The sequence below is a fragment of the Taurulus bubalis genome (assembly GCF_910589615.1).
Source record: "Taurulus bubalis genome assembly, chromosome: 18".
NCBI classification, from domain to species: domain Eukaryota; kingdom Metazoa; phylum Chordata; class Actinopteri; order Perciformes; family Cottidae; genus Taurulus; species Taurulus bubalis.
In genome coordinates this window covers 11,306,904-11,327,717 of record NC_136606.1, presented here as the reverse complement: position 1 = coordinate 11,327,717, position 20,814 = coordinate 11,306,904, and the positions used below count along the sequence as shown (strand labels likewise).

Sequence of the window (20,814 nt, the reverse complement as noted above, 5' to 3'; positions counted from 1 at the left end):
CTTACCTACAAAGTCTTAACTGGTGATGCACCATCACTGCAGGACCTTATAGTGCCATATTACCCCACGAGAGCATTACGCTCACTGAATGCAGGGTTACTTGTGGTTCCCAGAGTGTTAAAAAGTAGGTTGGGGGCTAGAGCTTTCAGTTATTGGGCTCCTCCTCTGTGGAATCAGCTTCCACTTTCAGTTCGGGGGGCAGGCACGGTCACCTCATTTAAGAGTAGACTTAAGACTTTCCTCTTTGATAGCGCTTATACTTAGAGCTGACTCCGTCAGGAGAGGGAGAGTCAGACAACTCCCCTCGCGATTCACGAGGACACCCATCCCGTGATTCAGCCTGATTCCGTCAGGATCCCCCCCCCTTTAAACAAGTGTATAGTTATGGCTGGCTCAGGTTTGCCCTGGTCGAGCCCCTAGATATGCTGCTATAGGCCTAGACTGCTGGGGGACATCTTAGGATACACTGAGCTCCTCCTTTCCTTCTCTTCCTCTTTCGCTCCTCCTCTCCTCCTCTTCACCTCTTATTTCTCTCCTTCTGGATAAATGATTGTCTCTTCAATGCATATTACTAACTCTACTTTCTTTTTCCATGGATTCGTGGCTGCCTGGAACCAGGGGGAGGAACCCGGTCCTCCCCCCTGGCCCTGCTGATGCAACCATGGCCCTGCTGATGCAACTGGCCTGGAGCCGGTCCTGCCAGCTGCCATGGCCCTGCTTTCTCCTCCCACTGCCCCTGGGATGCCCCTCCTCTCTTCCTCCTTCTGCTTAATGGGTCGTGGCTATCTGGATCATGGACCATGCATACTACTCATTATATGAATCATTTCTGTCACATTCATTTGAATGTGCTGTAACTCCGTTACGTTATTCATTCTGGCCACATGACATCTATTGCTTCTGTCCATCTGGGGAGAGGGATCCTCCTCTGTTGCTCTCCCTCAGGTTTCTTCCCCTTTTTTCCCTGTGAAAGGGTTTTTACTATCTTTATTGGGGGAGTTTTTCCTGATCCGATGTGAGGTCCCGGGACAGGGATGTCATGTGTACAGATTGTAAAGCCCTCCGAGGCAAACTTGTATTTGTGATGTTGGGCTATACAAAATAAACTGAGTTGAATTGAATTGAATGTTTTTACAGTGTATGTTTGACAGATGCACCCGAAACACACTGTCTGATCTGTTACCGTCTTTTGTTCAGTGTTTCATTGACAGCCCACTAAGTTCTATGTATATATATATCTCAAGAGATTATCATGCGACCTAATTACTTTTTTTTTCTTTGAAAAAACAGTCAACACTTCAAAATAATTTGTCTTCTTTTGATGGCGGCCCTCAAATAAGTTTGAGATTTGCTTTCCAACTGCCAGGTTCAGTTTGATGATCCAAACTCCCGTTGACATCGCACAGTAGTGGGAAGGCTGCATGCCAGATTAGCATCCGATGTATCAGGTAGGGAAGCTCTCATGTAACGTGACCCAGCTGGACCCGGCAAATGATATTCAGCTCTGTAATCCTTTTGTACGTTCTTACTATCAGCACGTAACGCCTTAAAAAAGAACAATTTCACTACAAAAATGGATGAGAATTTGGTACCTGGATTTAGATTAATAGTAACATTTAAAAATCATTAACATCATGCATTTCTTCATACTGTCCACACAAGGTACTGCGGGGAGTAAGGGGTATAAATGTAAGGGGCTTCCAGGAAGTGAAGGACTCTGATAGGTCATGGACACAGAGTGATACAGACATCCATATGGTGGTGTGGGGGGAGGGGCTGTGGGCATGGAAATGAGCCAAGAGAGTTGGAAAGTAAAGGCAAGATAGAGTTCACCGCTCTTAGTTCAATAATATTTCCCCGGATGTTTACTGCTACACACACACACAAACACACATCCACGAGGCTGGAGTTAAGATGGAGACGTCCATTCTCCTCTGTGTTGCGGCAGCACATTAAGGTGCATCCGCCTTATCTCGCCCTTGGCTTCCTCTACACCCAGCTCCATTATTATTTGCACCTACAAAACAGACTGTTAAATCTTAACCAACCATGTGCTGATGATGTGCCTCTTTGGCTTCCTGTCCACGTATTAGAGGCAATCTCTATTGTTACAGTCCGTAATTGGGTTGCTACACACCGCAAACAATGCCCAATATAGTTTTTCATACCTGTGGTATGAAAAAAATCAATATTTCTGAACAGATCCTCCCTCTTCTTAAAATAGCGGCAAATGAGCGTCACTTGGCTAAACCCCAATTCTCCACAACCTCTTTCACCTCACTCCCTCGCTCTCTCCCTCTGCCTGAAGTTGATTCTTCCTCCACTTCTTGACAAACTTTTCGCAAACCACCCCTCCACTTCTCATGCAGCATATCCCTACACACATTCATTTCTTTGCTTGCAATAAATAAAAACTAACCAAGAAGTCAGAACTTCCCTGGCTCCCCAGCGAGTCGACTGTGGCTAAAAAGACTCATTTGAAATCTGAATTTGGAGAAAACGCACTTACCTGATTCACAGGCAAATGTCTTGGATGTGTCGTCGATGAAAATGATCGCCACCGCGTGCTTTTTTGCCTCCCGCGGCATCCGGGTAATGTTCTTTACGTTATGGAGCTCAGTGATCTAAAAGGAGAAGGAAAGAGTGGCAGCAGCACATTACTTTGAATGAACACAGCCAGGAGCAGCAGCAGCGCCAGCGAAGGCTTAATTACCATCTTGCACTGACTTCGCTGAAAGTGCAATAGTAGTTAGAGGCTTAGCATATAACGGATGGCAAAGTAAAACAGAAATGTGGGGGATCTGAAGGGATAGATAAACAATGGCAGTTTTTTCCCCCACTGATTACAAAAAGATCTTTTCAAGGTCTTTTTGCAGCACAGTGATTGCTGGTGTCGTATGTAATGCATCGCTAAAAGCACTTTATGAATAAATGTGACCTGACGCTCATCCTGTATACACTGTGTATCCACTGTTCAAGTGCCTCCTTAAAAGTGATTTTCCAGTCAATAGGGTGGTGGGGGGTTGGGAGTGCGCGATCAAAATCATCTAAATCACTTTACCATGATATTGATCGCGGATGGTAAAAAAAAGAGAAGATTACATTTAATTGAATATCACCCGCATTTACAGGCCATTTTGTTCAACAGTCTCCGCTGTGTTCACTCTGCCTGGGAGATAAGGCCCATTACATTATTGTAGTCCATTGTGTGCTAACTGTGGGCCCTTTGCCAGACTGTTGGAAATGAATTAGCTGGGCTCACTGCCCGTATAGTAAAGCTGGACTGTTTAAGGTTAAAAGCCCAGACCTAATAACGCACACAACATATGTGGACTACAGATCTTTGTTCGATAACACTACAGATTGTACATTTCCCCTCTATTGTCAGATATCCTCTGCTCAGCATTCAAGTTACATAGAGAGACTTTTAAAAGCATGAAATACAAAGAGAAGAGGCTATGGGTAATATGAAAGTTTACCATGTGTAATTTCTTATCATCCTCAAAGATAGTATCTAAATATTTGATATGGGATGAGGTGATTATGTTTTGTCCCTGTGAGGATACCGTATGTATTTGTCCTCAGGCAGACCATTCATACATATAACTGCTACAAAGCAAGCATCAACTGTGGGAATTTCTGAGCCGTGAATTCCACCAGCCATTCATTTCTGTCTCTGTTTGTGTAACTGTGCATGGTTTAGTGTGTGTGTGTGTGTGTGTGTGTGTGTGTGTGTGTGTGTGTGTGTGTGTGTGTGTGTGTGTGTGTGTGTGTGTGTGTGTGTGCATTTCCAGCCCGAGGCGCGAGAGTCTGGGCAAAGTGAATCATTTGTGATGAGACTTATATTTCATCTCATCTCCTCTCCTCCCCATTCCTCTCCATCTTCTTGTTTATTCAAAGCTGTAATTCAATCTCATATCAAGAAGGCTGCATTCAAACCAAATCAGATGTTACAGTAAAAACGGCAGGCGTCCCATTCCTTTGAATGTGTGTTGAGGCTAGGACTATTGCAGGGGATGCCGGTAAAAAATAAAAAATGCAGCGGCCTACAGCGGAAAAAAGTTGAGACAGAATCCACTTTTGGAAAAAACGTATCCCGATGTCATCCTGCGTTGAGCCATCACATAGCCAGGGCTCAATGGGCCATTGATTTGAATGGGTCAATCGGCTCAGAGCTTTTTTGACAGTTATGTGTCAGCTTGCTAACATGCTTAATAGGACAATGCTAACATGATGATTTTTAGCAGGTCATTTGAACAATGCTGTAGTTCAGTGTGTTGGCATGCTCACTCTTGATAATTGGCACAAATGAAGGGAATGTCGTTAGTTTAGCATATTAAGTGGTACCAAAGTACTGGACCCATTTTGAAGGGATCACAATACCTTCTGAGTGGTCCATGACTGTACAAAAATGCATGGCACTCCATCCAATTGTTGAGATATTACTCCCTCTAAAGTGGTGGACCAACCAACCGACTGCACTAGTGTGACTAAAACCACCTGCTTCCATATGGACATACTGTGTTTGAGCATTTAAATACAGCTCCATCTCTCTACTGCCTCTGTCAGGAGCTCAGGAGAGCTCGAAAAGTGAAGCACACAGAAAAACCTTTAACAGGGCTAGAAATATTTCAAAAAAATATTCAGGGATTGTTTTACTGTGTGGACCAGTGCCTTGGAGAGAGAGTGCGAGAGAGAGTGAGAAAATAGAAAGCCAATCCCCTTTGTGTTGATTCTGTAAATCAGCCACCAGTGCAGCCTATTTCCTCCCAAAGCACTGCAGCGTTGAATGAAGCCCTCAGACGGGACCTTTCTTGATCTTTGTGGCGATGCATTACCAGGCGCACTGGTGCATGTGTGCGCTCATCGCTCACTCTGGCGCAGGGTGTATGAGATGCCTCTGGTAAGGGTGTGGGGGGGAGTTACAGCCACACAAGACGCCTATAGTGTGACAGCATGATGCAGTATAGGCAGGGAGACGCTTCGTTCACCATACATGGCTGATACTGGAGCAGCCAGGGATGCTAACTGAATGTTACTGAAAAGTGGTTCTAAACCTCTGCCTAGCCAGTGAGAAATTCATAATTACATGGTTACAGTAATGCTACAGACAACTCAAACTACAGCCACGTAGGAAACCGGGTGCCAAAGTCCCCTATCATCTACTGTTATCTCCTCTCATTACTGTAAGACTCTGTTCACGGTCCTACTCCTTTTAACATCATCTCCAATCACCATGATAATGAGTCATAAATGGAGAATTTCAAAGGGCTTAAGAGGCGGGGAGAGATATATTATATACTGGATTATTACTTTCAAAAGGGAGGGTAAGGGCCCCAGAGGAGATGATAAAGTAGCGAAAAGTGTCTAAATGGATCTTTAATTCTATCATCTGTGACCAATGGATGAAAAACAGGTTATTGATAGGAGTGTGCAATACAGTACCGAGGGATTCTTTAAAAATGTATTTATGTAAAAAACAACCACATTGAGTGACCTTATCGTATACAACAAGTGCTGCATTTTACTGCGTCACTTTCTTTAAAATAAATAAAATTCACAATGTTACTGGAACACGTTTCTTTATATTTTGAGAGAATACATCTACTGTCTTAATACAAGACCAGGCTACTAATTTTTGGTTGGCGACCATCGGTGTCAGATGTTATCAGCTAAAGCTAATTAATTAAAATCTTGGCTGTTGTCTGATGAGCCAATGTCAGTAGCATTTAGACTCCGCCAGCAACCGGTCCCTGGGCAGTGATGCACCAGGTTTAATCTCTTTTTGGTATTCAAGAAAAACTACTTTTGAATGCCATATATGTATTATATATTCATGGCATTATCCGACTTGATAGTGGCATGAGACCAAAGGTCAGATTGCTCCCAAAGGGATTCCCATTAGGAATAACACTCTGGAGATTAGGAATATTGACTAGTAACTTTATGAAAAACTGGTCATTACATGTTGCATAATCTTGATTGACCAAAGGATTGACTGACATCAGGTCCATTAGTCTCTCTCTCTCTCTCTCTCTCTCTCTCTCTCTCTCTCTCTCTCTCTCTCTCTCTCCTAAAAGTGTATAGATACATTTATTAACAGAAAAATAATTGGGAAATGTATCAATGCAAATACTATTTGCAGCCATGACATTTCATGAAAATGGTTGCAGATGAATCTTCTATTCTAATCAATTAACTAATGGAATATTTGACTAATAATTTCAGCTCTAATATTGTTGTGACTAATGCTGTGCAGTATTTAAAAAAAGGTAAATCAATACATTATCAAAATCAGAATGTAATCCTGTGTGTGTACCTTGTGGAAGCTCCTGAAGTAGGCTGCCTTCTCGTCCGGGTACTTCTCTATCCGCCGCGGACCTTTACTGGAGGCCTTCTTGAACACCAGCCAACACCTCCGGAAGATCTGACAACAGAGAACGATGGCAGCCCCGTTACTGAAGCACAACTCTCCTGGAGCAAAGACATGTGTTTCAGTAACTGCAGATACAGACAAACACAAACTGACTATAACCACAACATAATAGACCAGGAAAACTAAATGTGACAAAACAGGACAGAAAAATCAACACCTGCTCTACCAAAGCTGAGAGCGAAGAAATTAATGCCAGTTACCATCCTAGAATTCAAGTTTAGTATTAATCAATAAAGCCACCTCAGCAAAATGCAAAAACATCAAAGCAATGAAATACTTGAGCAGGAATGTTTTCCCATTGATCTAAACTTAGATTGGCCTTAGGGTTCATTCATGTTGTTTATATCGGGAAGCACTGACATAAAGTACATGCAGAGTAAAGTGATGCTCACCCTCCTTACATACTTATTCAAGCTGAATGTCAAGAAGACAGGAAAAGCACCAAATAGACATCTTGGGAAAGGAAATCAAACCAGTCGGCCTCATAAATCAAATACATCTGAAAATACATCTCTTTGGAATATATCTCATTCAAATGTTATGAGCTCATTAATAATGCATTTAGACAATACACTGGCATGTCTGACAGCTGATGCATTGTCAGAGTTTTGGGACTTAAATGCTTTGATCTAGGTCAATAGCAACTCCAAATACTATTCCTATGATTTTTTTGCATATATGAAAATGGAAATAAAAGGTAATATGGGCTCATAGGCCGTTCAGATTGCACCTTCAAAATAAATTAAATAACTTCTAACAAATAACTTTAGAGACGAAGGATTAGAAGAAAAAAATACATCATTGGTTGTGCATTTAGGTGCATTCATTTTCAAGAAACACTGATAATTTGGTTTGATTTCCTGAGTGTCAATGGCAGAATCCTCACCAGTCTTAAAACATAAAGCTACGTCCACCAAATTTGCATCGCAGCATATGCTAAAGGAATATAGAAGATCAAAAGTACACAAGGGAAAGATCTATTAAATGTGTAAACATATTTTAACTTCGGGGAATGTAGGTTCGTAAAAATTAAGCATTTGATTTATTGAGATTCCTTTTTTTATTAATTTATATCCCGGATCCTGGATATTTGATTGATTCAATGATTCATTTATTTCCCAAATTTATAAGTGAATTCCCTGGTTTATTTATTAGCCCCAAAATGGGCTGTAACTGTAGACATTAAACTGCATTTCAGAATACGTGCATACACTAACAAATATTGTCCCAGAATTGAAATTAGAGCGTGAAGTGTTCAACACCAAAAAACTCATATTCCTAAGATGCTTTGAGCAAACTACACTCTGCTTTACAGGCTGAACAACTTAGTTTCAGCCTGAAGTCAATTTTTATTTTTTGCCACACACAGACAAAAAGCCTCTCTCTTTCTATCTCTCTCACATTTTCTCTATCGCTCTCTCTCAGATTACTATACATTGTATTGATTACTGGACCACAGTCTGGCCTATCCACCAGCTGAAGATGACACAAATACAGGATTTTGCATCTTGGAATACTTCAAGGTCAAATCAGGAAGAGGGACACAAATTAATGCATATAAACACACACATGTAAACACACAAAATCGAAAAATATGTATGTGTACATCTGTCATTTTACCCTCAATTACTAGCAGTCTTTAGAAGACAATGTATTCATCATTCATGAGCTAAGAGGAACAGTCCTATTTTCTGCTTTGATTCCATACATTTTTTAGCAATGGGCAGCTTTTGAATGATTAAAGGGAATTTCCTTTACCCATAAAGAAATACTTAATCCTTCAGTTTATATGACAAATTTCCGATAGCTACAGTTGTAGATAGATGCCTTTCTTCAGACAGCAACATCCCTGAGGGGGTATATATATATATATATATATATATATATATATATATATATATATATATATATATATATATATATATATATATATATATATACATACACCTCATTCCACTGTATTACCCCAAAGCAATACTTTAGAATTCCAAAATATAACCTTTCTCTTGACACAACCAGCGTCAAGGTGTAAAAAGCCCAAACATATACAACAGTGCAGCTGAGAGACAGAATAAGTGTGATGGCCAGTAGCTTATGAGTCCTATGTGGTTGCCTATCTTTAATAGTGGGGCCCTTCTATTTCCTGGTGCCGACAGCCGCTATCACTCTGTCTGATGTATGATTGCCCTGGGCCGCGTGGTTGTGTTTGGGAACCGTGGATGTACGATTAATTTGTTTACTCAGCCGGTGTACTTCATAAAAATCCCACTGAGTTGAACTTGGCACTTTGCAGTAATTGACTAGAGTGGATCCCTCGGTCCTTATCGGTCTGCCTTGATGGGGCTGCCTTGATGGGCCTCCATTCTAGTTAAGTGTTGCCCAGGTCCATTATGAACAGCAAACAACAAAATACAGTAGTGCACAACACACCCTCTTATGCATGGTGGACCATTCTCTACACCCACCATACATGAAATGCTTTAAAGTAAGGAGAATTAAGGAAACAAAGGGGCAATAAAATCTTACTCAAAATTGAAAACACTGTATTTATGTCTATGAAAACGCCTATTAAAACAAAACAAAACTGCAGCTTTGACAGAAAAACAAGTAACTATGTGAAAACCTTTTGACAATGGCCATTACCACATGTGCAACTTTTAAACAGTAAAATTAAAGCTAGCCTCAATTCCCCTTTGGGAGCTTTAGTCAAAGCAATGCTGCCTGCTTGCCGCACACAAAGTAATTCACCCTAGGAGTGCTCAGATTATGTAATTATACCAGCACAAAAGCAAGCTCAGTGAGATAGCTTATGCATAATAAGAACTAGGGGGTATGAATGGAGAGGGCTACATTTTGCATGTTCCACAGTTGTCAGTGCTTTGTCAAGGCAGTCCTGTTCTTTGCCCGGTGGATCTTATTCAGAGACACTAACACTTATTGTAATTGCACAGGAGTGAATGGGACTCTCTGCTGGTTAGGTGCGACTCATTTAATTCCAGAACAGTGTAGAATACATTGCTTTTCAGTGAAATCCAACCCACCGGTTCCAGAAAAAAACAAAGAAGACAGTTGAAGAAAATGGTGGTGCTATACCTTTGATCAATCACACAAAGTAGACTATAGTTTGGAAACAATATCCAATGCAATGCATAGACATTGTCATGAGATTGATACATTCCTTGTTTGGTTCTTTGCATCTTAAAGCTTTGATTCACTTTATATAGTTATATGCCTATACCCATAATTAGTTATACTACTTGTTTGTTTTACCAGTAGTATGACCAGTCTGCTAGAAATAAAAGTGTGATGATTTTTTGGGGTCTTTATATTAAGAAGAGGAATTGCTATGCTTTAGCTATTTATTTTTCAGATTATATAAAAAGAAAACTGATCGTGTGACTTGAGGTGTAGTTCTGAGTCAAAGATAGTTCCTAGGACTCTTCACCTGTCTAGGAGGTAAATCTGTAAATCCAGTTCTGATCTCTCAACCTAGGAGCCTTTAACTATTAGTTTTGTTTCATCCAATACATCTGGATGAGTTGTCATGGTTTTTTAAACAGCCAGACACTAAAATATATCTAAAAAGAGCATACATTGGTCTTGTGTCATCAGGAGACATTGCCACATATGTACAGTATGTATCATCAGCATATAGGAAGAGATGCAATGTTTCAGCTCAGGGGTATGTCCATAGATTAAAACGTACTAGTCCCAATATAGATCCTTGAGGAACCTCACAAGTACATTTTTTGGGGAGTTTGGAGAAATAATGATCTTTTGAAAAAAATTATTCTCTGCTAGAAAGATACGTTCGAGACGGTACAACTCAGTCTTAAGTAGTGTAGTTAAAAGAACGTTATGATCAACTGTTTCAAGAGCAGAGTTCAGATCAAGCACACAAGCTCCTCCAGCTTACATGGACAACATTAATAAACTTGAAGTCACAGTGACTTTACTGTTATTTGAAGTTGGAGAACACACCAAATTCTGAAGGAATCCAATTGAGCAGATGACAGTAAGCAACAGGTACAATTGTCTTGTGTTTGTTGTGTTTTCTACATGAATTAACATACGCAGTTTCTCAACAGGGTACCCCTAATGACTGAATATAAACTCTGGACTCTGTACCTTTCCCGTATCGGCCTGATTGGCAGGTCTTACTCTCACAGTCTGATTAATGAGGGAGAGGCTCATTAAAATTCAGAGAAGGCTGCCTCGTCTGCAAACACACACATAAACCTCACTCAACATGTACCTGCTTAGACACACACACACACACACACAATTATTACCATCTCAGCACTTCTCAAATGAAAACATCTGTACTCCGGCCTATTGAAGACAAATTACTAATCTGTATTACTCATGTGATCCACTGGTCACAATAGTGCTTTCAGTGAACAGCAAAATTCAGCAATGTCACGAGGATCACAAAAGAAGAAGTCCTTTTTTATTGTGCATTCATTTAAATTCTGAGAGGTGGGATGAACCCGCAGGGCCACTGGAATCCAAATGAGATTGGGTCATTAAAATGTAACACTTCATTAACACAATCTTAGAATGAGTTAAAGAAAAATTAAAGAAAATTATTTTTCCAACACAAGTTCCCACGATTTTGTGTGTGTGTGTGTGTGTGTGTGTGTGTGTGTGTGTGTGTGTGTGTGTATGTGTGTGTGTGTGTGTGTGTGTGTGTGTGTGTGTTTGTGTGTTTGTGTGTGTGTGTGTGTGTGTGTGTGTGTGTGTGTGCGTGGCTCTGTCCTCCTCATTGATAGGTAAACAGACCAGAAACAGAAATGAATGCGAGGAAAACAAATAGAACTAACTATGAACTTAATGTTAAAATCTTGAATTCAAACGAGAATAAAAACTACTTAGCAGTGATGAGAGTCAAATCCTTTATTCAACGGATTGGCCATGATTCAGAAAAACAAGAAACAATCATATGGGATTAATAATAAATTGACAAAAAAATTTATGCAAACAGTAAAAAGGAGAGTAAGTCAAAGTTCCAGGGAAATGAAAGGTCTTTGTTCAATATTTGTATTTGCGTGGTATGGAATTGGGTAACACAAATTGTTGAATTTCCCTGGTATTGACATTGACTGCCAAATTTCAGATATTGTGACACCCCTAATCTCTGTATGATGCTCCACTACTAAAGAACAATGACTACGTCGCCACACAAAGTGAGGCAGTGTGTAAACTAGGCAGCAGAAAAAAGCTGGAGAGAATATTTCAAGGGCAATCCCTTCACTTCTAGACAGGTCTGTCTGTGGCAAGGAAAACACTTCAGGAGGCACTTGGCAAGGTGCAGCGAGTTCATCAACACCAGCTCGACTACGACAACCACACTGAGACTGTTGTTCGGGGGGACCGGAAGAAGGATTGGAGCCAAAATATGATCACAGACAGATGGAAGCAGACTGTTGGATGGGCTCTTATAAAAGGTTCAAACGGAAGCTGAGAGCATGGCTGTCTCCAAATAAAACAACCTTGCTTTATGGCGACATTTAATGTTACAATAAAAAAATAAAGGTTCACTTGGGATACTGACAGGTGGTGTTGTCAGACAAGAGAGTGTGTAAAACCATGACTGAGAGGTCTAGTAGAGAATTTAGGAAGCCAGACACCTCACGGACCTCAGTAATGAGCCGTCTTTGAAGCCATGGTCATTTTCCGTAAGTGGCCTCAAACACAAGTCCATTCACTTCCCGGAAAATTCTGGCATTATAAAAAAAACTGTCTCGCCTCTCAATAAAATATGGGCCTATTTCCCCCACAGGCAAAATCACTTGTCATTTGGATGAACTGAGGAACTGTCTGAAGACATGAAAATGATTTCCAATGACAGCCTGCTTCAGTTAAATGACTAATCACATCGCAGAATAAAAGTAGACGCCTGTTAAATTCTCCGGAGTTAATATTGAAACACAATCATAATACCTCAGAGGCTCACTTGCATTCATTATTCCTAAGATATATGGTTTTAAAAAAAGGGGCAAATGTGGGAAGGGTTTGTAACCTCACCATGATTCATCTGATCTACAAGCTATCATTTAAAGATGATTACTGCTGCACATACTGGCAATAACAGACAGGAGAGCACTTCAATCAAGGTAGTCCTGCAAAACATGATAACAGTCCGGATTTAGCTGGCACTTAGCATGTTGAATACTGAGCTATTTATGCACAGTATTCTGAACAAAACACTTTTTTAACCTTGTAATCACAAAGAAAAAACATGAAGAAAAAAACAAACACTCTGACATAGCAGGGTTCTGTCTGCGTTTGTTTTTCTGTTTAACTCCAAGCAGTAGTGCGGATGAAGTCGTCCCTCTCATTCTGCACGAGGTTTAGCGTTCCCCTGGTGATAATGACGGCTGATGGACTATGAAAGACTGGGCCCGACAATATCAGCTCCCGGTGCCGGCAATCAATTTCAGACGACGGCGGCGGGGTCTGTGCCGCGGTGTCCATCTTTATAATTTGATTTGTTATTCTGTCGGACAGTTGTTACAGCAATCATTGCGGCGATCACTTCGCCCGCCACGACCCCTGCCTCCCCCTTACCCAAATCCTCCCAGGACTGTGAGACCCTTTCAGCAATCCTCTGCCAAATGCGACCACTAAAACGTTTGCCTTGAATGCACCATTGCTCCCTCTGTCACTCTCCTCCCTAGTCACCTTTGACTTTGTACACAACACTCATCCCCACTGACCCTCCCTCCCCTGTAAGGAAATATATTTCCCACCGCATCTAAAATGTTTGGACATCCCATCATTTTGTAATTCGCCCCTGACTACAGCTGTTGGCAGGGTGGCGAGCCAGCCGCGCCCCAGTTAATCATAGATTACTTTATCTGGGCCATTCCAAATCCTCATGTGTAATGCAGTGCTACCTCAGTAGCAAGTAATCACTGCCCCCCACTTCACCCCCCCCAAACACACACACACACACACACACTCCTCACTTTCTCTCCTAGCCTGGTTCATCTCTGCCTCTCTTCCTGCCCTTCTCTCGTCACCCTCTCTCTTCTAAATTTCTCCTCTCCCATTCATCATCTCTTTCTTCTGTCTTTGCATGATTGAACATTCTCATCCAACACGCATGAGCCAAATTGGTCCTGAATTGTAAAATTACAATATTAGTAACCCTTATTTTTCCTTGTTAAGGCCTTGGCTGTGGCTGGGTGGCATTACACACTGAGTATTCATATAGCTGAATGCTGGATTTGAATGTCACAATGTGCCATGAAACATAAAGAACAACACGTTACAGCGGATTCCCGACCGGAAAGCAAAGCATGCGTCGACCCAATATGACAAAGACTGCAAGGGCAAGTGATATTAAAATGACCACGTAACATAAAGAAATAAGACAGGGCCAGGACTGATGAAAAATAAAAGAGAGCATTACAGAAGGAAACAGAAATAAAGGATCAAAAGAAGGAAGGTTTGCTTAAGAGAAAAGTTGAAGATGACCATGAGGTGGTGAGAGCAGCTGCAGAAAAAGTGGTGTGTTGGAATAGATCAGAGCTAAAGAGGCGTCTGGCTGCAGCCCTCCATTAAGATTCATGATGAATAGCTTGGGACTTGTGGTCAGAGCACTAATCACAGATCCTAACGACTACCTTTTGCTGTGTCGTCCATAAGAAACCGTCTTCCCCTAATTTAAGGCACAACATATACACCTTGGAAAGCTACAAGCCGAGTCTCTTTGTGCTTCCAATTGTCATTCTGGAGTGCAGGGAAAAGTATTTGTTTGTTGGAACTGTGGGGGGAGACAAGGAAGATGGTTGACCCACGCTGGGCAACACAGCCTTGAGCGATAAAACATTATTTAAAATGTCACACACTGTGCTGAATCCAGCCATCACAGCTACTGTAGCAGGTTTTTTTTTAAAGCACAGCACGAAAATAGCAGCCAAATTATTCTGAAGGAGATGTAGGTCAATATTGAAGTTTCTCTTGCAGGTGTGGGGGAGTAAAGAGGAGTAGAGGGGATATTTTTATTTTTAATGGTATAAACAGGGTTGCTTGGGTGAATTTACGGCTTCACCGGCATCCATCCTTGGGTACTAGGCACGGACAGTCAAACTGAAGAAAGCTAGGACAAAGCACTACACCACAATCATAATCCCATAATATACCCATATAGTTTAATAATGTTGCTTACTTCAGTTATTCCATCGTATATTTGAGCCACTATTGATTCTAGTGACAATGAGGTTGGCGAACTCTGCTGGCAACAGCATACAAGGCAGTGCATGTGTAAAACATGTTTTTTACGGTGGGACAATTTTGCTTTAAGTCATCATTATGACAATTGCCTGCTCTTTGAACCATCCCTCATCCAAACCTCTTTATGTATTACAGCTTTAGTCAGCAATCCTCTGCACACACACGCACACACACACACACACACACACACACACACACACACACACACGCCAATTTCCATTTAATCCATGTACAAGGCTGAAGCGTTCACAGACAATAACACGCAGACAAAGAAGGATTTAACTATGGCAGAATACCCTCGCCAACAAGCAGAGTGAGACCACTGTAGAAAGAAAGCAACAATACAGAGCAATGTTATTTTTGTTATGAGACTGGAATGAGTTGTCCAGCACAGTGTATCCCCGAGCGTGGCTGAACGTTGAACCGAACTAAATCCATAAATGAAGAGGAATACGGTCTGCATGCACAAACCTCAGTTTTAAGCCTCATTTTCCACTTCAGTATGTTGGTGCTTGTGCTGCCGGTGGCTTCCTGATGAGCCAAATTAGCATCTAAGTCAGGTGAGGGGCTGTTACATGGAAACCAAATACAGTGCCTCAGAAGTGACCGGCGAGCCTCTGTGGGAAGAGAATATAAAGTAAGAGAATGAAAAGGAGCTCTTGCCCACCACAGTGATGCAACTCCACCAATTACCATTCGCTGACCACTTGATTATCATATCAATAAAGACTGTGAAATTGAATGAGGCACAGACCACTGTGAGGTGTTCCAGCAAATACTTGCATGTGTATCAGGATATTATGAAACGCAGAGTGTTTTCCAGGACACTTTGTGCAGGCGTTTGTTATTTGAATTTCATCAGAAGCCCTAAAAGCAGTAATCCTCATGCATTGGTGCAGTCATTCCCCCCCCCGCGAGGATTAATTCTAAAGAGGTACTCGCTCACTGATGTTCGGGCTTCTTTGATACGGTTAGCTGGGAAAGCAGTGGGCTCTGTGTCTGCAACAACTATTCCCTCACAACCAAAAAAAGCAGAGATTTGTGCTCCCTGGAACTAACTTGACTCAGCCACATTTGGTCTGCAAATCAAAGAGGACACTGGGGGAAGAGACGTCTATGTTTGCGAAAGAAGGGAAATGAGGAAGTGCTCTTCGATGTCAAAGAAAGGGGTCCGATGGAGTCGGTCATATTGGTTTTGTCTCATTTCCCCCTAAAGAACACACTCCCTTGGAATAAGTGGGCTGTGATTCAGTGTCACTGTGTCTCCGCATGAAATTGTTAAGGAATGCAATTATCACTTAGTCCAGCAGACATTTCTCTGAGACGTGGGCGAACATTAAGAGGGGAGTTAGAGGAAGGAAGGTGTGTGTGTGTGTGTGTGTGTGTGTGTGTGTGTGTGTGTGTGTGTGTGTGTGTGTGTGTGTGGAGGGACACACCAGTTAATGTTGACCCCAATGTGTGCCTCCAACTACAAACTTCCTTTCTTTAAAAGTCCTAATCTGCTGGCAATCTTACAACTCATGATGGGTCAAAAGTTTGCCGTATGAACTCCTCTTTCTTCCATTTTATAATTGATTCCAATAACCTCTTGTTTTCAATTGTTTTATGACTCTTAAGAGACATTATTTCCTCCATTATAACCTTTAAATTATCCGCTCAAAGTGCCACTGCCAAGGCTACTATTGTGTGCTCCATTTCTCTTGGCAGACCTTCTCTAAAATTCATTCCCTGGACAATAATTCTTTGGGAAATATTAAAGGCTGTTTAATAGAAAGGGGATCAGATTACCTTGGCCTTCACTCAAGGTCAGTTTGGCTCATTATAATGGAGTGCGAATTAAAAAAAGCAGGCGGCTTTGCGTGCATCTGTAGCGTTTCATGAGAGTTAGACAGGTACCAAACTGTCACCCCAGAGCTCAGAGAGGAAACACTGTCACCTCCTTACTATTACAAGAACTCCCCTGAGAAAGAAAGAGAGTGGAGTGTACAAACTCATCTCAAAACAAACAGTCCTTCGACATAGACGGGTGACTTGAGCTTCATTTCTTTTCCCTCCAACTTACACAAGGTCAAGTTCCTTTTTTTTAACAACTCATAAATAATACAGAGCCTGACAATTAGTGCCACATAAAAAACCCTTGTTTACTCCACAGCTAGGGCTAATTTACATTATTCAACAAGGCTATTTGTTTGCAATTAAAGCACATCAGGTGTATTATTTCATTATTTTTTTAACAAGGCCATAATTATGTTTACCTATGCGCCGCAATGTGAAAATTAAGAGCACAGACAAAGACAAGCCCCTTAACACACATAGACACAGCCGAGGCTATCTTTGGCTGTGCACTGTACTGAATGTGCTTGGCAAGCAGACTGATGAAAGGTAACAGCAGGAGAAGAACTCATTATAGAGCATGATTCAAATATAAAAAGGTAGGTGGGACTTTGTTCCCTCAGAATAACTTCATCTGGTCCCCTTTTGAGACATTATTTACAAAGCGGTCTGTCATGTATGACAACTCATCCTTGAAGACCCGATACAATTTCTCTGAATTGAATTTGGGAGCAGTTTGAGGGAGACGACCGCCTCTCATCATCAGACTATACATACTGATAACGACATCTGAAGGAATTTTTGATGGATCTTTCTCTGATTTTTTTGTCCTAAACGTAACAGCAGTGGAAGAAAAAATTGCTCTGGGAATTGTATTTTTACACATCTGACATATTAAAAAAACACATGCAAACACACAAACACAAAGCCCACTACTGTATGGACACACACACACACACACACACAACGTGAGAGTGAGCTTAGCTGCAGAGTAAAGCCCCGAGGGCTGGTCTGTTGATTAATGAGGGGAGGAAGGCGAGGAGAGGAGGATGAAGCAGAAGTGTTAATGGAGCTATGATAGATTCCTCTAGGCATGGTGTTTTATAGGTGAGCCTCCAGTGTATCTGCACAATCTAGCATTACAGTACCACAGAGAACTGTAAAGCCCAAGCCTTGCATGGGAGGGGAAACATGTGAATAAGATGCAGCGAATATGGTGAAAAATACATTTACCTTTCAATATCACACAGTTTAATTTCATCAACTTAATTGAAAATACATTGACAACATTTTTAATTAGGCAGCAAAGTGTCTCTTGTAAAGCAGTACGAAGGGCTTAACAACTTTGTGACAACAGTGGCAGCACGATTTTACAGGAAAATCTAATTTGTTCGTGACTGTCATATCGCTGAAATGTGATATTTAACAGCTTGAATAAATATTCTGAGTCAACAGTAGTCACGTCTTTGTCAGCGAAGCAGGTGGAGAAAAATCTCTGTGACATTACTTCACGAATAGTGTCGAAACAGTCTTTAGAAATGGGTTTCGTTTTTAAATAACTTCTCACTGATCGGATTTTTTTTTTTATTAATTAATTTTGGCTCGAAAGTATCTATAAATAACTAAATGGATATAACCTCTTTCACATACAAATCCCCATGTGATTGATTGTATATATCGTGTTAAAGCTGATTTCAATTCTATGCTCTGTTGTGTTTTCTGCCCTTTATATAGAAAAAGAATGACCTAAAGTGGAACAAAGATTGAAATGTGGTTGGATAATGTGCTTGTTCTTTCTACTTTGATTTCTGGTGTTGAATCAAGTGTCTCGTCCGTTGTCAGGGGGCAGAGTCTGCAGGGATTGGAAAGATTAAATAGCCATGAAGAGAGTCCTTTTCCATTGAGCTGTGACTTCTCTCTCAATGGGATTAGGGAACTTTGCACTTTACAAAGCAGCTCATCAGAAAACATTGGGAACACAAAGCTGTCATGGACAGCGCCAGCTTGGTGTGACATGTGTTTGTGTATGGATTTCAGGCAGAGACAGAGGCAAGACACAGGAGACAGTGAGAGAGGAAAGGTTGCTTTTTTTGAGAACATGCCACTAAGTGAGGGCAAGGAAAGAGAGTGTTTAGAGCATTATTAGTCTTTGTATGGTGCATTACTTAATCAATTGGGTTTTCGACATTACTAACTACTAATAACAACATGCTGTCATGACAAAAAGCTTTTTTGATAATTAGGAACAACGGGGATCAATGATGTGAAATGTTCAAGTGGGGTCCAGGCAGAGATTTATTTATGAAAGCAACTATATAATAGAGGCACATTTTTCACCATGAGTAACGACTGTTAGACTGTTGTTCCCATATCCGGCTCGAGATGCAATTCATCAGGACCAATAAGGGCTGGTAATTTGTCTTCAGGTCTTTGTCTGATGGAGGAAGCTGATGAAAACCAAAGGAAGTGACCACACGATGTATAGCCCTGCATATCTGTGAATTAATGCACCAAGTCGAAAAACATCCATCACGAGAAGAGCTGAAAGTAGGCTACATGCACCCACAAGGTAAAAATAAAATCATAAACCAAACAAGGCTTGTTAAAAATCCTCTATCTGCCACATATTACATGTATTTTTGGCAATCAGAAAGATGGAGTGGAGAACTAACTGTGGCCACTGGATGCAATGATCAAATGATTTGTTAATTGATATAATCGGATTTCTCCGCACAAGCCCGGTCACATTTATCCATGTTGCTCAATTGCTACGAGTCTAACATTGCTGACTGTGTCGTTTCTACGCTCCACTGACAAGTACAGTTCCTGGTGTGAAAAATCTCCTGACATCCACCGTTCTGGACGGCCTGTCATTGTTAATAGTGAGTGCAAGGAAGTGGCAAGATCGTATCTTAATATCTTGGACAATAGATCCATTGTTCTGCAGTTCTTTGCGTCTCCTTTGGTGGACGCTTGTGTGCCAACAAGGGGGAGCAGACCCACACCATTACAATACAGGCTGTCCACGTAAAGGCCACTGGTCACTGAACACAAATACCCACTTATAGGACAAAAACAGCTGAGTGAGACAAAGCACGTATTAACTGTTTTATTTGTAGACGGAGATGGGAGGAGAGCAACATTGGGTCCAAAAAAGTACTTTAATACGAGTGATAACTCTTATTGTATAATGGTTAGAAAATGCTTCATTTGCGAAATGAATGTCTTGAATCAGTGTAAACTGCAAGCTAAGCATCGGACTCAGGTATCAAAGGTCTGCAAAACATAATATTTTTTATTTTGTATTACCTGTTATTGAACACAAGCTTCTCCCTAGTTGTTTTGTCTGAGTAACAGTCTAAAACCCAAACATATTCAGTTTAAATATATATTTCTTTGGATATAAATATCCTCACATTTAACAAGCTGGAACCAGAGAATAATTGGCTAAATATTGCTCGAAATGGAATTATTCTTCAATTGTAGTATTTACATATTTAATATCTTCCCCAATGGAGCAAATATGGAAAGGATACATGAATTGCACATTCATCTCACGAGTAAACATTCACACAGACTCATAATAGCTGGTAGGAGTATTACACAATGTAATTCGATGTGTCCAACACTCATAACAAATTACAAGCATTAATTACGGTCAGTATTTGCTGTATGGTGGCAAGAGCCACTCTCACATAAGTACAAGATTGTCAAACATTAAACTTCCCTCAAACATTCCAACAATGGCAATGTTCCAATAAGCGCTGAGCTACAGCAGTCTTTTTTTTCAGTCCTTAAATTACAGAAGGTTATTTGCCTCAAAACAAACGTTATACATTCCCAAGATTGTGAAATTGTTATCTCGTAAAAAAGTAATTTAAAAACCCCAAATCACATCTGTAAATCTATAAACGGGGGAGTAACCCATCTTTTTGCAAACGATATCCTTGTGTTTGGGTGATGAATAACTTAAGCTCTCCGTCTGCAGCCCTGATTATTGGTTTACTGATTATTTGTTTACAACCACACTTTTGACTGATTGTATTTCACTCCTCCTCATTCTGGACCAGACATAATGCATTTTTAATGTGTTTTCTGCTTTGAGATTTGTGGTTTGACCAAGGCGCTCTCATAGCTACACTCTGATGGCGGCTTTCTGCTTTTCAATTTCATTCTCACTATTATGAATTACACTAGCAGTCTATTAAATGTATTATACAGTATGTATCTTTTTAGGATGTCTGTCAGTTTCTTGGTTTTAGGCTTGAGTGTTAGACCAACTGTGCAGTTCAACACAATGACGG

The 20,814-nt window shown here is 40.9% G+C and overlaps 1 protein-coding gene across 2 annotated transcripts in view; it reads right to left on the bottom strand.

Moving 5' to 3' along the window:
- Nucleotides 1–20,814, bottom strand: part of dok6 (docking protein 6) — a gene marked incomplete at both ends in the record, with an annotated part of 40,038 nt that overhangs the window by 13,625 nt on the left and 5,599 nt on the right. For both annotated transcript variants that reach the window (XM_079234522.1, XM_079234523.1), the window contains 2 exons: nucleotides 2,510–2,624; nucleotides 6,320–6,427. In XM_079234522.1, coding sequence (XP_079090648.1) covers nucleotides 2,510–2,624; nucleotides 6,320–6,427 — 223 coding nt within the window. The remainder of the gene's footprint in view (nucleotides 1–2,509; nucleotides 2,625–6,319; nucleotides 6,428–20,814) is intronic.